Below are 15,779 nucleotides of genomic sequence, written 5' to 3'. Positions count from 1 at the left end.
TAGTAGTGCAGAAGGAAGAGACAACGGTCGAAGACCTCTATGGCTAGATTGAAAAGACTTAAAAGGTACAAAAGTTAAATATAACAATGGTTATAAATGACCATAATTTTTAAAGGGGTGGACCGGTAAGCCAGCGGAAGGCCTCGGTCAGGTGACCAAAAGCTCCAAAGGCGGGTCATCATCTGACTAAGACCCGCGTCAGGAAACATTTGTCCTATTTCCTGACGAACCTTACCTAACCTAACCTACAAAAGTTAAAGATTTGTTGAAGATTGAGACACTTATGCAACATATGAGAATCTTTATTCAGGAAACGTTTCGCCACACAGTGGCTTCATCAGTCCGATACAAAGTAGAAAGGCGTAAGGAGAGGAGGAATTCTTCAACACTTGTCCGACCTTTGGACGAAGACCTACTTCGACCAGTGGATGGTACCACTATGACTTCACCTCCTCCTGCTTCGCCTTACCTCACTACAGTATATAAGCCACGTCTACGGCCCTATGCTGTACATTCTACAAGATTAATGGGCTGAACACATCGACTCCAGGCTGAGGGACTGATTACCTCAAACTCCTCCTCTCCTTACGCCTTTCTACTTTGTTTCGGACTGATGAAGCCACTGTGTGGCGAAACGTTTCCTGAATAAAGATTCCCATATTTTGCATAAGTGTCTCAGTCTTCAACTTGTCGGGTTTTCAAACCATTCATCACATTAAAGATTTGTGTTGATGCCAAAAAAAAAAAAAAGGTGAGGATAATACCTTTAGCAGATGATGCAATTTAAACAGAAGAAAAGAGATCGCCCAGAGAAAGTTTGCTAGCAGTCTAGGAAGCATTAGATAACACAAAATAAGCTTATTCCGGAAATTTGTAAGTGATTTTACAGGAGTATATTTTTTTATAACAGTTCTGAAGGCACCTAGATGTTGAAGGTACTATATATAAATAGTAATTATTATAAGTAACAAGAGGATCATTAACGTGAATAACAACAACAACAGCACCATCTGCCGTGAGTAACTTCAACAACAGCACCATTAAAATATGAGAAACAGCAACAACAGCACCATTAATATGAATAACAGTACCATAAACATGAGTAACAGCAACAACAGCACCATAAACGTGAGTAACGACAACAACAGCATTATGTAGATTTAACCTAGTTACTAGGATAATCCAATAAATAAAGTGGAACAGTGGTTTACCATTGGGGTCAACACAGCCCAGTGTGTGACTTAACTGTTCAGAGTGTAAACATAGCTCTTTTTCTATATAACATGTCATATAAATCAGGATTGCCACGTAATGTAGCTATACCAACTCTTGTTCGCAGTAATAAAGCAAATATGATAGAAAATATAAGCAATTTATAAAAATAAGGTTGATTTTTCAAATATACCGCTGTAGCTGTTAAACGCTAAACAATTGTCATTTTAGCCCTGAAGTCTGTTTTATTTATTTACCCGGTATTATAGGAGGAAAAAAGCTGGTTATAAAAGTGGGTTTATATATGTCAAAAGAGGCCGTGATTTTGCGCGCCACCAAACACTATTCATTTTATAAGTGACGTCACACTCATGGGGGTCTTCCTGGGTCCTGACTACAAGGTATTGAAAGTGCAATATAAATTAGGATTGAAGAGACTCTAGGCCAATAAGTAAAAGAGTTAGTGTGGAGGGAAGGAGGGATGGATGTTGCTCCGGGGCGGCTGATCCTCACTTGTTCTCTCCTCTCCTCTCCAGTTTCCGCCATCTATCGTAAGCGAATGGAAGAGGTTTTTTCCGAGTCCTGTCAGCGGAGATGGAAACTGAACATCTTTTGGACGATAGTCTAGATTCAGTTGAGGTAGGCGGGTTTTTGACTGCGTTGGCTGAAGGTGGGCTGCCCTTTTAGGCCAGCAGCCACGCGGGTTTAGCGCTCCTCTGGGGTATAGTGTAAGTCCACTGCGTTGACTCCAGGTCTGTCAGACCCGTCTCAGATGAGTGAAGGTCAATATTTTACTTTCTTTACCCCTCTCAGGTGAAGTATTTTGACGTATTTTGATTAATAATACAGAGGTGCGGGCAGTGTGCAATAAACCGCAGGAGTTTAAGTCTGCTGCAGCTGCCAAGGGCGAAAATACAGGCGGTTTTTTGGGTTTGTTTTGAAGGTAAGTTTTCACGTTGTATGAAGGTCTGGGAAAGTCCGAATGATTTTCTCCCTCGTATGAGCACACTGAGGCAGAAATATGTCTGCCAAGTGCTCGTAGCTGGGTACTGGAGCTTAAGTGACAGAAGAGTTTAAAATAAGTGGGTTTTTTAGTCATAGGTTGCTTGCAGAGCCTTGACTCGTGGCTGCCAGTGTCGTATTTTTGCTATTCTGGGTTCAGCCTCATTGATGATAATTAAGCGCTCTTGATCCGGGGAATTAGAGCTGCCTGCTTCCTTAGGTCGTTCTTGATTGCTTCCCAATCCCTAGTCTCATAGACCTCAGTGGAAATAAGTCGCTTTGACTTTTTTTGAGTTATCCTGGGTAATTTACACATTACTGAGTATGATTATTTGTGTAACTATTTATGTGTACCTGTACCTAAATAAACATATTGGCCCATACCCAGTGGAAATAAGTCACTTTGACTTTTTGGGATTATCCTATGTAATTTGCATTATGAATGATAATTGTAAATAAGTATACCTGTGCCTAAATAAACTTAGTTACTTACACGTCCTCTTAAATTTAATAATAATGATTTTGTAGAGTCGAGGTAGTTGTTTATAAAGTGCATATCAGTTCCCTCGGGGATGTTCCTTGATGTGGGCGAGGGGCTCTTGCTTAAAGGAATTGGACCTGATTTCCTCTTTCTTTGGTCACACCTTTCTCAAGTTAGAGACTGTCTCAGTGATTACCCAAGTGCTCTATACCTGTCCCCAACTAACTCTGCAGAGGTAACTTCAATAATGAACTTGACGAGGAACTGATTACCTCAAACTCCTCCTCTCCTTACCCCCTTTTCGGCTTTGTATTGGACTGATGAAGCCACTGTGTGGCAAAACGTTCTTTAATAAAGATTCCCGTATGTTGCATAAGTGTCTCAGTCTTAACTTGTAGGTTTTCAAAACCATTTATCACAAACAAATAATGAACTTGGGGGGGGGGGGATCTGGAAACAAAGCCAGTATACCTCTGTTCATATACATATGTGGGAAATGTTCATGAGCTGTCACCCATCATTGCAGGTGTTCAACATATTTATGTAAAGAAACCAAACATTTCCCACACATACATAATTATTATATTTGTGAAGTGTCAAACCTATGTGGGTCATTTAGTCTATGGGGCAGTGGAGATTTGATCTTCCATCCGCTAATTGCCAGACGGATGAGCTGCTCTCAACCAGCCAGCCTACCAGATAGTGTAGATCAAGCGCCCTGTGTGCCAGCTTGAGTTGGATGTCAATGAATAGATGTGGAGGAAAGAATCAGACAAATGGATGGGTTACGTGAGTACTCAGCAAGGAAGGTGGGTAGAATGGCGAATGACATGCCAGTGCCACAAAATACACATACTCAAGCTAGGAAGTGTTACATCAGTAACCCACATTATTCCACAAAGGTGGAGACCCAACAGAAATCAACAAGTACAGGCCAGTTTCTCTCTTACCAATATTATCTCAAAATTTTGAAGAACATTTATGCATTCATAACTTAAAACTAAAGCTCTTATCTCTTGCCCTTCAAGGGAGGTTCCTTGATGACAGTGAATGGTTCTAATGCAAGGAATGGCCCCTTCCCATCCCTTCCTCGAATTGAACTTTATTACTTCCTATTCTCCTATGAGTTTAGCCTTCTTTCCCTCTATGAATATGATATAATAACGATTGCTTGGTTTTGATATAATAATATAATAATGATTGCTTGGTTTTGGGCTTAGAAAAAGTATGAATTATTCATTAATAGCAGTGCTTGACTTGTTCTGTTCATCTGTAGAAAATATGTTGCACCAGGTACTCCTTAAAAATTTGTTCATGATACTGTGCCTTTATCATTTTTATGGTTTTTGTTTAGTGCATTTTGTACTTAATAGTCATTGTTGTAATTGTTAAGAGCCAACACACCTCATGGTGTATTAAACTCACTTTCCTGGTGTTCAGCATCCTACCATGCATACATCTTTACTCTAAATTACAGAATAAACTTCAACGTTTCATCTCAAATAGCACTTGGTCTAAATTCTCCCAAGCCCCAGAGTTTCTTTTGATTCTTCATTGACACTGGTTTGTTCTGTACTTACTGAGACTGTCTTGCCTAATATTGGCATAAGAAATGCCAATATTTTACCCTCAACATTACCTCTTTTTATTTTCTCTTTCAACAATGTTATGCAATGCTGAATGATGCTTGTGGGTTTAGCAGGACTGTCTTACTTGCTCAAAATGCTGTGCATCATTTGGACTTTTTAATTATTGTAATTATTTAAATCTTGGGAAATAGAAAAGGGAGTAGGCATTCCCTAATTAGAGTATTTTCCCCACCCTTCTTGCCTAATCTGGGCAGAGGGAGATAGCCACACCCTACCCAAGTCAGTTAACAGCTTCTCAACACTGCCATAGAATACCTCTATTGTGGAAAAATATGAGATGTATGGTAAGTTTATTTAGGCACAGACACACACAGATGCAATTATCATACATAGTGTAAATTACCTAGGATAAGCCAGAAAAGTCAGACAGTGACTTATTTCCATTAGGGTCCTGACCAATGTGCCAGGGAAAGCATTGGGAAAATCTTACTGATGCTAGCGACACAGCGAGGTGTTCAAATACTACCGAGGATAGTTCTGGAGTCTACTTAATTGCAATATAGTACAGTACATACTATATGGAGTTAAAATATACTGGTACAGTAGTTAATATATATACTAATTATTCTCTGTAATGAGAAAGATAAAAACAAAATGGAATACTTAGTATCTACAATACAGTAGAGCACTGTATTACATGACATAGGATGTATTGTACCGTAAATACATATGCAGTATGTGTATACACAATTTACAGTGCAGTGAGCCCTCACTTTAATGGACTGATAGGGGGCAGGTGGTGTCCATTAAAGTCAATTGTCTATTAAACCCAAATTACAAGAACATGCATTTTTTCATGCTCATAACTGTAATAAACAATTTTGGATCTAATGGACGTCCATTAAATCTGAAAATAAATTTACCCAGTACACTACAATAACTGACATTTCTGATTTAATGGACTTAGTCTATTAATTCTGAAGTGAATTTACCCAGTAAATTGTAAGAATAAAGGACAGTTATCTATATAACGGACTTTGTGTGTTGTTTCCAAATGCTGTTTGGCCACAGATTTTGTTAAGTCTGAATATTATCCATTAATCAAGGTTTTACTCTACGTAATTTACATAAAATTCACATTTTTGTGAATTTGTATAATTTATTTTATTATATTTATTTAGTTTATTCTGTTACTAAACATTACTTAGGAAAAATGAAATGAAATTTTAAAGATCTAAAATTATTATAAAATAAAAATAAACATTTTTTTATAAAGAATGATTTACAATTGGTACAGAGAAGGTGATATTATTGACATGCTCTGTAGAATGCCCCTGGCTGTACAGAGTATTTTGAGTAACCATATACAATAACTTAATAGCGTTTTGAGTTAAGATGCCAGGTCACGGTCAGGTTTCTTGAACTAAAAAAACCTGGCCAGGGCAGTAAGTGGGTAGCTACCTGGGGGGAACTACCCACGGCAACTCTGCATTATTTTGCTGTGTGGTATGGAATAAGTCATTATGGTACTCTTGAGCACTAGAAGCATAAGTTTCTTATATTAATACAGTACTATTTTCCAAAACATGAAAAGAAAAGCTTTTCACTTTTTTAGGTTATCCTAGGTAATCTAAACATGCTGCTTTGTATGATAATTTATGTAACTGTGTTTGTGTATTTGTACCAGAATAAACTTACTTTTTTAACAGAAAAAGTGAAAAATAAGCAAGTCAATTTGTGCCAATGCATTGTACAGTAGTTGTACTCAGAAGTAACTGGTACGTTCTACGGTACTACCTTTATGAATTTAGCTAATGATATTAAATAAAAAAATCAGTATTTCAGTGCAATTGATAATTTTAGTGTAAAATACAGTTTTCACATTTTGTAAACTGCTACAGTATATTTAAGTTGTGTACTATTGGTGTGTGTCTGCAAGATAACATCTATGAAGGGATTTAGGGAGACTGATTAGCTGGACCTGAGTTCTGGAAGTGGGAAGTACAGTGCCTGCACTCTGAAGGAGAGGTGGGTTGTGGTTAGGATGCCCAGCTAATCTAATGTCAGCATGCTTCTTGCAAAACAGTGATTGGGTGAGTGACAGGTGAAGGTGTTTTTTTTTTTTCTGGGTCACTCTACCTTGGTGGGAGATGGCCAGCGTGTTCAGACTATCCTGTTAAAATACAGTGGTACCCCGAGTTTCAGCCATAATTCATTCCAGAAGGCTATTCGAGTGCCATTACCGAACAAATTTGTTCCCACAAGGAATAATGTAAATTAGATTAGTCCGTTTCGGACCCCCAAAAATACACTTAAAAAAGCACTTGTAATAATACATTTACGTAATTGTTCGAGTTGGGAGCTGTACAAAACTCGGGGTACCACTGTATGTATACTACATTTTGAGGGGCTCTTGAGGTGGTTTGGTTATTTAGAGAGAATGGAACAAAGAATGATTTGGAGAGAGTATAAATCTATTGCGGAAGGAAGGCGTGGTAGGGGTCATCCCCGAAAAGGTTGGGAGGGAAGTGATAAAGGTTTTGTGGGCAAGGGGCTTGGACTTCCAGGAAGCGTGCGGGAGCATGTTAGATAGGAGTGAATGGAGATGAATGGCTTTTGGGACCTGACGAGCTGTTGGAGTGTGAGCAGGGTAATATTTTGTGAAGGGATTGAGGGAAACCGGTTACCTGGACTTGAGTCCTGGAAACGGGAAGTACATTGCCTGCAATTTAACCCTTTCAGGGTCCAGAGGTCAAATTTCTAAGTGTGCACCAGTGTCCAAGAATTTTCAAAAAATAATTTTGTTATTTTTTCTTATGAAATGGTAGAGTCTTTTTTCTGAAGGTAATAAAACAAAAAGTACAACATTTAATGGAAAATTGACAAAATTATGCTCACACAAATTTTGATGTGTCAGCGATATTTACACATCGACGATTTTGCCGACTTTGCCTCCCATTTTAGGCCAATTATGTTATTCCAGTCGACCAAATTCTTAGCTATTTCACTAATATTACTTCTATCGATTGAGTACAAGAAATCGCCAAGCCAGCTGTTTCAACTACAAAATAAAGTGATCGGATATTGGTAATTGGCCAATTTAATGCAAAGTTCAGAACATTCCAGTTTCAAAATAGGGTCCAGAATAAACAATGCAGGCATTCCTGGCACTAAACTAACATTTCCTCTGTTCATCAGTTACGTTTTCAGGCTTTGATATTTTTTCACGTAATGAATTTTTATTCAAACCAAAAAATAGAAGATTTACTGTTATGCAATATTGTAATAATTGTATAAATAATATCACCACATTTGTGAACATGAATTAGACCACCAGCAGGCATGTATTAGATGTGTGAGGCCATTTGTTTACTCTTGAACATCGGCAAAAATTTAACATTTCCGCTACTTTGAGCTCAGTTTCACGCCATTTCTAATATAAAACCAAAAAAAATCATCTATATTTCTGTAATATATCTTCCATTCTATCAAATGAGACAAAGAAATTGCAAATACAGTGGACCCCCGGTTTACAATATTTTTTCATTCCAGAAGTATGTTCAGGTGCCAGTACTGACCGAATTTGTTCCCATAAGGAATATTGTAAATTAGATTAGTCCATTTCAGACCCCCAAACATACACGTACAAACGCACTTACATAAATACACTTACATAATTGGTCGCGTTGGGAGGTGATTGTAAAGCGGGGGTCCACTGTACAACTAGTATAAAAAACATGAAAAAGCACTGCAAAGTCGCTGTTTTAATAAAAAATTACGGTCTGTTTTTTTTTCTCTCATTATGCACTCTGTGCTGCAGGATTTGTTTTATGTGGTGCACACATACCCCATAGTTGTATTCTCTCATGTCTAGGCCCAAATTTACTGCTCACAGCTTATCAGAGTGAGCTGAGCTCATGACATAGATCTACGGTTTGGACCCTCAACCTAAAGCCGTAGATCTATGGCACGGACCCTGAAAGGGTTAGAGGAGGGGTTTAGGATATTTGCAGTTTGGAGGGATGTCTAAATTGTCATATCTGATTGCCTCTGCAAAGACAGCGATTATGTATGAGTGATGGTGAAAGTGTTGAATGATGAAAGTTTTTTTTCTTTTTGGGTTTTTCTTGTTGGGTCACCCTGCCTCGGTGGGAAGCGGCCAACACGTTGAAAAAAAAAAAATTGCATGTTAATTTTTCCATTTGTGTAATTTTCTTTTTCCCTCAGACACCCATGACGGTGATCTACGATAACAACACATCACCCATGAGTGTCACAACAAGTGGTGGCATTCGAAGCGGTGATGGTGTGAGTGACAATGAAGAACCTGAACCCATGACCACAATACTCCTCTCCCACTCCTCAGGAGGGGTGGGAGGAGGGGGAGGGGGGAGACGGAAAAAAGAATCTACAGCTCGGTACAACAATGAGCGGGAGATGTGCCTTCAGTATTTTGAAAAATGGAGTGAACAAGACCAGTTAGAATTTATGGAACATTTATTATCACGAATGTGCCACTATCAACATGGACACATTAATGCCTTTCTAAAACCAATGCTTCAAAGAGATTTTATTACTCTTCTTCCAAGTAAGTGCTTGTGTTTGGGTATTGACAGATTGGCTTTATATATATTATTAAAGAAGACAGGGTTAGTAACATGTTTGTAATGTTTATTGTTTAAAGTGAGAAAATTGCATTTGTAAAAGAAAAATTTCCTAAAACTGACACAAGCGCAGTACCTACCATCAAAGGTGTGTGCAGTATTATTTGACTGTTGGTAGAATATTGGTGTGTATGTGTTTTCTTAACAGAACTTTGTGATAGTTAATTATTGGAAGAGTACAAAATTTTCATTTTTTTTAATATTGAGGAAACTTTTGATGTTTAAACTGAACATAACCATTATTTTTATCATATGCTGAATATATTGTAGTTATTTCAAATGATTATAATATGCCTATTTTAATATCAAAATATTCATTACAGATTTTCATCAATTACTGAAGTCTGTATTTGGCAGACTTATCAGAATTATCACAGTGTATCTTCTCAACATTATTTCTCTTTTCATTACTGAAAATGCTTCTAAATTTGGTGTTCCTGTTTTGTCTACAGTGTGCGGAAGCAAGTGCAGCATTTGCATGGCATTAAGTTTATATTGCCAAATATTTGTGTGTAATAGCAATGAAAAGTGGCTGTTATTATACAGTATAAGGTTTTCTTAATAGAAGCTTGTGATCTCTGTCCAAAAGTCTGCAATGATCAGCAGTCCACTGTGTGCGAAAAATATATTGATCTAAAACTGACTGTGCCATTCGTTCAAACCAAAAGGCCTATTGTCCCTGTGAGTTGTTTTTGTAGGGCATTTGTGTATGTTATAAACAAGAATAAATAGATTAATATAGACTAAAAGAAAATGGTGGTTAAGACAAATCCAGGTAAAAATATACTGTACTTACATGGAAAGTTAACAAAGAGCACAGTGGGGAATCACCCACCACCAGCAAATGTCATAGGCCAGCAACAACAACAGCCAGAACAGTTGTTTTTTGCTTGGTTGAATTTTTAGAGACTATGAGCTGTTATCCTACCTTGGCTCATTTTAAAGCCCAATTCTGTATCGTGTATAATGCCTTCCCTCAGGACGTAGCTTTCAACAGTTAACTAACACCTAGGTACCTACTTATTACAAGGTGAATAGGGGCAGCAGGTATAAGGAGACATGCTCATTGTCTCCACTCATCTGGAATTAAACCAGAGTTCTTTGGTTGTAAATTGAATACTCTACCACTGAGCTACGAACCACCTAATGCCTCCTACCCTAAGATGCGAAGAGCTCTAATTAAACAGTTTTGTTTGCCTGGCAGTAAGACCCTCATGCCATTCACCACCATGCAGAATGCTTTACTGATCAGAACAAGAATACTAAGTTCTAATGCATGAGTTTGCAGCAGTACTGGACTCGGGATCCCTAGTACTAAATTTGCCAGAAAAGTCACTAGTTCAAACCAACCCAAATAGACAAACTTCCTTTCCTTTTGCTAACATACAAAGCTTGAAACAAAAAACAAATGTTACATTTTGAGCTTTTATAGAAGGCCGCATTAAAGATTCTTTTTAGACTGTGAAATCTGGAACCCAAAGTTTCACTTTTAAGGATGTGAGAGTAAGTATGTTCCTTGGAATAGGGCTCCATGTGAAAGATTTGCTTATTTGCATAGAACTATTAAGTAAAATATGGTATAAGTGCATGGAATGATAACCAGGGTCTGTAATTATCCTTGCATAAAAGCCACTGTTAGTAAACCAGCTGGATAGCCGAGAAAATCCTTCACTAATTATCCTCAGAAATTTCAACCTTACTTTTTCTTCTATTGATATAAGGTAGTTTTATAAAGTACAAAAAGGCACAATACCGTGGTTGGAACAATATACAAATAACCCGCACATAAGAGAGAGAGAAAAGCTTGTGAAGGGTTACTTCATCTTCCTATACCTACTGATGTCTTCCTTGATCTGATTTGCCTTTGTGTGAGTGCTAACTCCTTTTCCATTGAAGGTAAGTTTTATTCTCCAACCTTCAGTGTCAGTATGGGGACTCCTCTATCCCCTGTTCTTGCTAACCTTTGGAATACTTTGAAACTGTTCTTGGTGTGCACCCTTTCCTTTGGCCCTGCTATGTAGATGACATCTTTGCTCTTTGGCCCCATGACTCTAGTCTCTTCCAACCACTTCTTGATGCCCTTAACAATTTTGCTCCTTCCATCAAGTTTAAAACTGAATAGGAATCTAGCTCTTTGCTTTCTTTCCTTGACATGCATGTCCACCACTCGGCTACAGGCTTTTCTTTTTCCGTTTATCTCAAGCCTGTGCACAGTGGCATGTACATTCACTACTTTTCTTATGCTCCCTCTGTCAAGAAAAGTGTTCTTATTTCTCTCTCTCTCTCTCTCTCTCTAAATTCTTTTCGCATTTGTGACTCTCAGTTCCTTGACTCTGAAATTTCCACGCTTCGCAATTCATTCTCTCAACTTGGCTCCCCTTCCGATTTCATAAAGTCTACCTTCTCTCATGCTAAACGACTTTTTTCTCTCCCAAACTCTCTACTCCTATGTAATCTGTTCTCTGCCTTCCTTGTATTTCTAATCTCAACAACTCTCTCCATTCCTTAGACATCAGACTTTTTGCCATACTAAACACCCTTTGCAGTAATCTGGTTCATACCTCTCCCCCTGCAGTTGATGCCCCTGGTGTCTACTATATTTCATGCTCCTTTTGTCCCCTTCAATACTTTGGAGAAACAGGCCACTCTTTGACAGACTTAAGAGCACAAAAACAGTGTTAGGCTTGCTGACACCAGTAATGCTCTTTTCAGTCATGTTGGAGATCACAGTCATCCTATTAACTAGTCCTCTGCCAAAACTGACTCTCCTACCTCTAGCCTTCATAGCCATTGTCTTGTTGAAGTGTTCCTTCTACACAGCTTTCCTAGTATGAATGTTAGTCCTGGCTTTCTCTGTAGATGTCTTCCTTTCTCCTTACATTGTCAAATGTTCCAAACTTCAGAACACTCATGCCTTGACTTGAGCATTTCTTCTCTCCCTACTTCTTCTCCTTTCTTATTTTTCCTTACTTCCATATTTTTTCTTCTGTCTAGTGTGTTCTGTCTTTCAGTTACCCCCCAACCCTGTGTTATTGATCCTGCCCCTAATGGGCCCTTAGCTCTCCCGCAGTGCTCATTTTTTCTTGGCCTTAGACTTACCCCCATTTCTACTACTACTACTGTGATTACCACTCCTTTACTACTATTACTGTTTCTACATTCTACTTTTTCTGCTACTATTTCTATTGCCTCCCTCACTCTCTCTCTATCTCTTGTGGCAAAAAACTACTCTACTACTACTGCTGCTGCTGCCGCCGCCAGCATTACCACTACTTTTTTTTCCTCTTTCTCCCGTCCCTGTCCTCCTCACTTATACTGGCTCACTCATTATTCCGTCAGTATGATTTGTGAATGGTCCAAGTTGGACCAAAATGTCGTCATAAGCGTTTCTCTCTCCTATGTGTGAGTTATTTGTGTAGCTTTATAATTATTAATTTAGAAATGTGGAAAGGTTTGCTTATTTTTAGTAATATATTCAGGAATACAGTGACTGCACTCTCAAGGAGAGGTGAGGATATTTGCTGTTTGGAGGGATATCTGAACTGTCATATCTATGAACCTCTGGCAAGACAGTGATAGTGGGAATGATGGTGAAAGTTTGTTTTTCAGGTCGCCCTACCTTGCTGGGAGACGGCCTGTGTGTTAAAAAAGAAAAGTGGAAAGTGTTTGTTGGATAATTGGAGTCTTATTTTCTGTAAATGGGAAGTTTGTACATAACTATTGGTATAATAATTTCAGTTGTATATTTTTTTTTTTTTCAGAAAAAGGTCTAGATCATGTAGCAGAAAAAATATTAGGTTACTTAGATGCTAAATCACTACGGGAAGCAGAGTTAGTATGTAAAGAATGGCATCGGGTTATTGCTGACGGTCTCCTATGGAAGAAATTAATAGAAAGAAAAGTACGCACAGATCCTCTATGGAGAGGGCTTTCAGAAAGAAAGGGATGGTACGTATTAAAGAGTAAGAACATGTCCATTACACCATAAAATTCTTGCGTATTCATGATATTTTTGGTGTAATGACACTAGTTTGTAGTTACAAGAATAGGGCAGTAAGTTTCTTGTAGCTTCCCTCTTCCACAATATTTGATAAGACATTCTTGTGCTTTTGCCTTTTCTGCATCTCTCTCATCTAAAATTGTTTTCCATATTACTGTTTAGAACAGTCTAACTTATCTTCCTATTCTTTTAAATGACGGGAGTTACCAGCTTTGTCATAATTAACAGACCACAACTTAACGGATTCTGGAAATAATAGTATCTACTGGGTCAGTTGACTTTGTAACAGTGGCTAAGTCTGTTAGTTATAGAATGATCACAGCCTTGGGTCAGGCTTATCTCATGCTTACCTGGTCAACCAGGCTGTTATTGCTGGTGGCTCCCTGGTCCACATATTCATAGCCTGGTTGATCTGGCACTTGGGGAAGATGCTTGTCCAGTTTTCTCTTGAAAGACTTTTACACTTGTCCCAGCAGTGTTTCTGATGTATTCTGCTAAGATGTTGATACAGTGCCCTCTTGGACCCCATATCTCTCACTCCATTATGCTTTTATGGCAATGTTCAGATTTGGGACAAGGCTCTCAAGTACTTTTCAGGTGCATATTATCATATATCTCTCTCCTTCACTCCAGCAAGTACGTACCTATTTAGGACTTCGGGACATTCCCAGTAATTAAAATGCTTTATTGGCTTTCAAGGCTTTATTGGCCATAAATGATCTCTCTCTCTGTCCTAGCTCTGTTATTTCCCCCCAGCCTGAACAGTGCTGTCGGCACTGAACAATAGTTGAAAGGAATCAGTATTATCAGTAGTTTCTGCTTCTTTTATACCTGACATGTTCATACATTGTCTGTGCTCGGAAGGAGAAATGTAGATATGTTGCAGTTTTTTTTAGCTGTAGTGTAGGCACGCCTCTGGCAGAACAGTGATGGAATGAGTGATGAAAGTGTTGCTTCTTTTTCGGGTCACCCTGCCTCGGTGGGAAACAGCTGATGTGTTAATAAAAAAAAATATTTTCATATTTCAAATTTAGTCTCTTAAAATAATAAGCTTTTCATTCTTTACCAAATGGCATTTGTTAATATCTTGTATAATTTCTGTGGCTATGTGTAGTAACTGTGATCAAGTCTAATTATGTTGGATAGTCTATACATGATTTTAAAAGTTTGATTCTTTGTGTACATTATTACTCGTAGTTAAATCAGGAACTGTGCTGTGCTTTTTATTTGTGTTTTATGATATTAGTAGCTGGTCATGAGTTGTGTATATTTCCAGTCAGTGGCCGCAACCTCTTCATCCCCTTTATTTATATTTGTTTGTCAAATAATGAATGATTTTATAAATCATTGCAGATATTTTCCTAATTCTGCTGCTTGTTTTTAACAGGGGTATGTATCTGTTCAAACCTAGACCGGGAGAGCAGCACCCTGGGCATTCATACTATCGCAAGCTTTATCCTAAGATTATCCAGGTGAGTTTAGATTAGAATTTTTAAAGTCCCTTGGTGCAAGCATGTTGTATGTTTACAAGCTGGTCTTATTTATTGGATATGGCTTTATGATGCTCTGGAGGTGCAGTTAATAAATAATAGTCACCTTAATTGACGGAAAATGGCCGTTGAGTTAAAATATACAATTGAGCTTCTGTGATGAATTACTAGCTGGTTTTTCACTCCAACAGCACCTTAGGTGCTGTTGAAGTGTTAGCAAAGTAACATATATGAATGGATTGAGGGAAACTGGTTAGCCGGACTTGAGTCCTGGGGATGGGAAGTACGGTGCCTGCACTGAAGGAAGGGTTGAGGATATTTATAGTTTTGAACTATAGCATTGGCACTGCTCTAGTAAGACAGTGATGGAGTGAGTGATGGTTAAAATGTTTCTGCTCTTTTTGGGCCACCCTGCCTTGGTAGGAAATGGTTGGTGTGTTAAAAAATAGTACAGTGGTGCATCGAGTTGCGAACTTAATTCGTTCCAGAAGGCAGTTTGAGTTCCGATACCAAACGAATTTGTTCCCTTAAGAAATAATGTAAATTAGATTAGTCCATTTCAGACCCCCAAAAATACACTTACAAAAGCACTTAAAAAATACACTTGCATAATTGTTCGAGTTGGGAGCTGTTCGAAACTCGTGGTACCATTGTATTATAATGACAATACAGTGGAACTTCAATATTCATTTGTGTCTGTATTCGTACAGCTTAATATTTGCCCAAGTTTTTCAAGAAAAATTTAACTATTCAGACGTTGCCCTGATATGTGACCTGAACAAAACAATCCATCTGGATGAAGTCTGATGAAGATAGAGCATCCTGCGCTCAGTCTCTCATCAGCTTTCGTTTGTTAAGCATCGTTCATACGAGCTCCATGAAATCTTTTGGTATTTCATTGTTATTCTGTGGTGTTCTTTAAATATTTTCATTGAAAATTAAGTAATTATTGCTCCCCCAAAAGAGTAGTGATCCAAATAAGCCTAAAAGGAAAGCAGTGAGAACAAGAATTAAAATAAAAAAAGAACTCATTGTGAAGTGGAAAAGTGGAACACGTGTCGGACCTGGCCACTCAGTATGGTATGGCAAAATCCACCATATCTCACTGTTTGTCAGAGATTTTTAAGGCTTTGAGGCAGAGCCTGTAGTGTAGGTTATTGTTCTGTGGGACAGTCTATGGGTTTGGAAATGGATGATGAGGATGTAGAGGAGTTAGAGGATCACAAGAATGAGCTCACCACAGAAATTCAAGATCTTTACAAGTAGCAGCAAAAAGTGGTTGAGGAAATTTCTTCTTCAGAGGAGGGAAGCGGTAAGGGTAACATTTCCACTTCAGAAATT

The 15,779-nt window shown here is 38.2% G+C and overlaps 1 protein-coding gene across 6 annotated transcripts in view; it reads left to right on the top strand.

Moving 5' to 3' along the window:
- Positions 1 to 971: 971 nt before the first annotated feature.
- The window catches only part of slmb (beta-transducin repeat containing E3 ubiquitin protein ligase slmb), a 37,100-nt gene continuing 22,292 nt past the window's right edge, over positions 972 to 15,779 (top strand). For 3 of the 6 annotated variants that reach the window (XM_070091140.1, XM_070091139.1, XM_053783585.2), the window contains exons 1-4: positions 972 to 1,128; positions 8,512 to 8,872; positions 12,710 to 12,896; positions 14,336 to 14,420. In XM_070091140.1, coding sequence (XP_069947241.1) covers positions 1,048 to 1,128; positions 8,512 to 8,872; positions 12,710 to 12,896; positions 14,336 to 14,420 — 714 coding nt within the window. In that variant the 5' untranslated portion in view covers positions 972 to 1,047. Of the gene's footprint in view, positions 1,129 to 1,568; positions 1,614 to 1,692; positions 1,852 to 8,511; positions 8,873 to 12,709; positions 12,897 to 14,335; positions 14,421 to 15,779 lie in introns of those variants that run through there. The other 3 variants (XM_070091144.1, XM_070091141.1, XM_070091142.1) reach the window with 2 other exon arrangements.

Source organism: Cherax quadricarinatus, chromosome 34 (assembly GCF_038502225.1).
Source record: "Cherax quadricarinatus isolate ZL_2023a chromosome 34, ASM3850222v1, whole genome shotgun sequence".
NCBI classification, from domain to species: Eukaryota; Metazoa; Arthropoda; class Malacostraca; order Decapoda; family Parastacidae; genus Cherax; species Cherax quadricarinatus.
This window is presented reverse-complemented; position numbering and strand designations above follow the sequence as displayed.